Source organism: Sorghum bicolor, unplaced genomic scaffold (assembly GCF_000003195.3).
Source record: "Sorghum bicolor cultivar BTx623 unplaced genomic scaffold, Sorghum_bicolor_NCBIv3 super_490, whole genome shotgun sequence".
NCBI classification, from domain to species: Eukaryota; Viridiplantae; Streptophyta; class Magnoliopsida; order Poales; family Poaceae; genus Sorghum; species Sorghum bicolor.
The window spans coordinates 1-2770 of NW_018396595.1; the positions used below are offsets into that span (position 1 = coordinate 1).

Consider the following 2770-nt stretch of genomic DNA (forward strand, 5'->3'; position numbering starts at 1 on the left):
GGTGTATGGATAGTGTTGGCAAAGTTGAGCTTCTTCTTCCGACAGCTTTGTGCTAAGGAAATATCTCGGACCGTGATTAAAGACTTAGAAAAAGCGGCACCTGTCTTGCTTTGTAAGCTAGAGAAGATCTTTCCACCCAGCTTCTTCAATCCGATGCAACATTTGATATTGCACCTTCCGTATGAGGCACGAATGGGGGGGCCTGTGCAGGGCCATTGGTGCTATACAGTCGAGAGAACACTCAAGACTGTTCGCAAAAAATGCAGAAACAAAGGCAAAATTGAGGCTTCCATTGCAAGTGCATTCGTTTTGGAGGAGGTTTCAAACTTCACAACATTGTACTATTCTGAGATGCTTCCAAGCGTGCATAATCCAACCCCTCGTTACAATGAAGACGAAAATGAATCGACCCTAAGCCTTTTCAGAGGGCAACTTGGAAGGGCAAGTGCACCAACCACAAAGAAATTGACGATGAAAGATTGGCGTTGTATCATGCTATATGTCTTGACCAACCTTGACGAGGTGGACCCGTACATTGGGTAAGTTCTTAACAGACTAGTTTCAATAATTCCTTAGAATTCTCCTTCTAACCTCGATTCTCGTTACAGGGAATTTCTTCATCAGTACTGGCAACAAGCAAGGGACCCTACCCCGCAAGAATTAGATACCCTTCTCTCAAAGGGTGCGGGGCCAGGGAGCCCTGATTTCATTGGTTGGTTCAAAACCAAGGTACTGTTGAAAATACCTCTTTTTATTCAGTACCTCGTATGTTCAACTAATAGAGCGATCTATCCTGCTTGAACTTGCAGTCCCGCACCGATGCGTCTATGAGTGATGAGCTCAGACAGGTTGCCGGCGGCCTAGCCTTTAAGGTTAAGTCATATACTAGTTATGATGTCAATGGGTATCGATTTCACACATCAGCATATGAGCGAAGTCGGCCCAATCGAAGAACCACAAATAGTGGAGTTTTGACGCCTGGCACTGATGGCCTAGACTATTATGGAAGAGTTGAAGAAATGTTTGAAATTTCATTCTATGGACGCACAAATCTTCGTGCTGTCATATTCAAATGCCATTGGTTTGATCCTACAGTAACAAGAAAGACCCCTCATCTCGGCCTTGTCGAAATTCGACAGGATTCTGCCTATCTAGGAGAAGATGTGTATATTGTGGCGTCACAGGCCACACAGGTTTATTATCTCTCCTATGCTTGCCAAACCAATGTTGATCTCAAGGGTTGGTACATTGTGCACAAGGTATCGCCACATGGCCGACTACCTATACCGAACGATGAAGATTACAACTTCAACCCAAACACGTAGTTGAAGAGGACATTCCGGAGCCGTCTCAGAGGAGGCGTGGACGCAGGAGCCGCCAGCCGGTGCCTCCTCCTCCTGTGACGCCTCCTGTAGAGGAGGAGGAGGAGGACGAGGTGGAGGAGGAGGCAGGTGCTGAGAGGGTCCAGGAGGAGCAGGAGCAGGAGGAGGAGGAGGAGGAGGAGGAGGAGGAGGAGGAGGAGGCAGGGGCAGAGGGCAGGACTGCAGGTAGCACTTCCTCGACTACGTCGAGCGTCTACTTGCGAGGACCCGCGTCCCTCCCTCAGCCACCACACCCAGCCCTACGCGCTGTGATTCGTCCCGAGGGGACTAAGTAAGTTACTTACATACTATTACTACTTCCTATGGTATGTTGATCATGGAGATATAAACTTAAATGTTTTCTTAATGACTTTTACAGGAACTGGACTATTGTGTCAGGGGCACGTGGTGGCACTCGCCATGTCAACAGCATCCTAGGTCTCTTGTGCAGGGAACACTTCCCTGGAATTGTCAAGTTCGCGGGGAAGGAGGAGCCGGCCTACACGTTTGCTCACTACGCGGCCGCCACCGACACGCAAGAAGGCAATGTGGCCAATAAGGTTATCAAGGAGTTCTGGGTAAGTCTTCCTCGCACTACAAGTCTCAATACATTGCATCTTTGGTCTATCATTGCAATAATGCCATGTCTATATGCAGCGCCACTTCAAACTAGAGGATGGAATTGACCAGGACTATGCCGACACCGTGGTTGCCGCGTCTGCAAGGACGCGCGTCAGTGAGATGCACTACGACGTGCGCGTCCAGACCGTCATCAACTACTATGCGACAAGGCTTGGACAGAGGAAGACCAAGGCGGAGGCAAGGGAAATAGATTTGACCCGTGAGCAGTACATGGATGAAGAGGTAGATTCTCATATTGATTCCTTAGCCTTTTATCAGTGCATTGTTTCATATTCTTATATGTAACATACTTGATGTGAAGATGAGGGCCTGGTGGTGCGCTAACTGTCCTGACGCCTGGGAGGCGATGGTGGACAAGTGGCTGGACCCCGTGTTTCGTGAGGCGCACAGGGCGGCCCAGGAAAGGCGTCGACGTATGCCTGGTGTAGCACACCATCAGGGGAACCGTAGCCTCTCTGGATACGCACAAGCATGGGTACGTGGTAATGTTTCAATTCATTCAATTATGCCTCATTTGTAACCCTGTTGCTATCTTTCTCGCAGTCGGCGGCACACGGGGGACAGCCTTGCTCCTTGTTCGCCGCGTATGGCATGTCCCACAAGGGCCCGGCGTCGTCTGACGTCTCCTTCAGCGTGGACGACCCGCCCGAGGCGTACACCAACGCGGGCGTCTACGACAAGGTCACCGCCTACGCGCAGGCGGCAAGGCAGGTCCATGGCCCGGACTACGATCCATCCACCGATGACATTGATGGAGACCTTGTCAT

General features: G+C 50.2%; 1 protein-coding gene across 1 annotated transcript; it reads left to right on the plus strand.

Moving 5' to 3' along the window:
* Positions 1-1947: 1947 nt before the first annotated feature.
* On the plus strand, positions 1948-2523 carry LOC8155711. The gene is made up of 2 exons (XM_021450657.1): positions 1948-2225; positions 2305-2523. Exons 1-2 carry the CDS (start codon positions 2013-2015, stop codon positions 2521-2523), a joined length of 432 nt encoding a protein of 143 aa, XP_021306332.1. The 5' UTR covers positions 1948-2012.
* Positions 2524-2770: the final 247 nt, after the last annotated feature.

Bases quoted from the DNA above. Each gene is read 5' to 3' on its own strand.
- LOC8155711 (XM_021450657.1), top strand. From the start codon at position 2,013: ATGCAGCGCCACTTCAAACTAGAGGATGGAATTGACCAGGACTATGCC. The intron at 2,226-2,304 runs GTAGATTCTCAT...CTTGATGTGAAG, and splicing joins AGCAGTACATGGATGAAGAG to ATGAGGGCCTGGTGGTGCGC.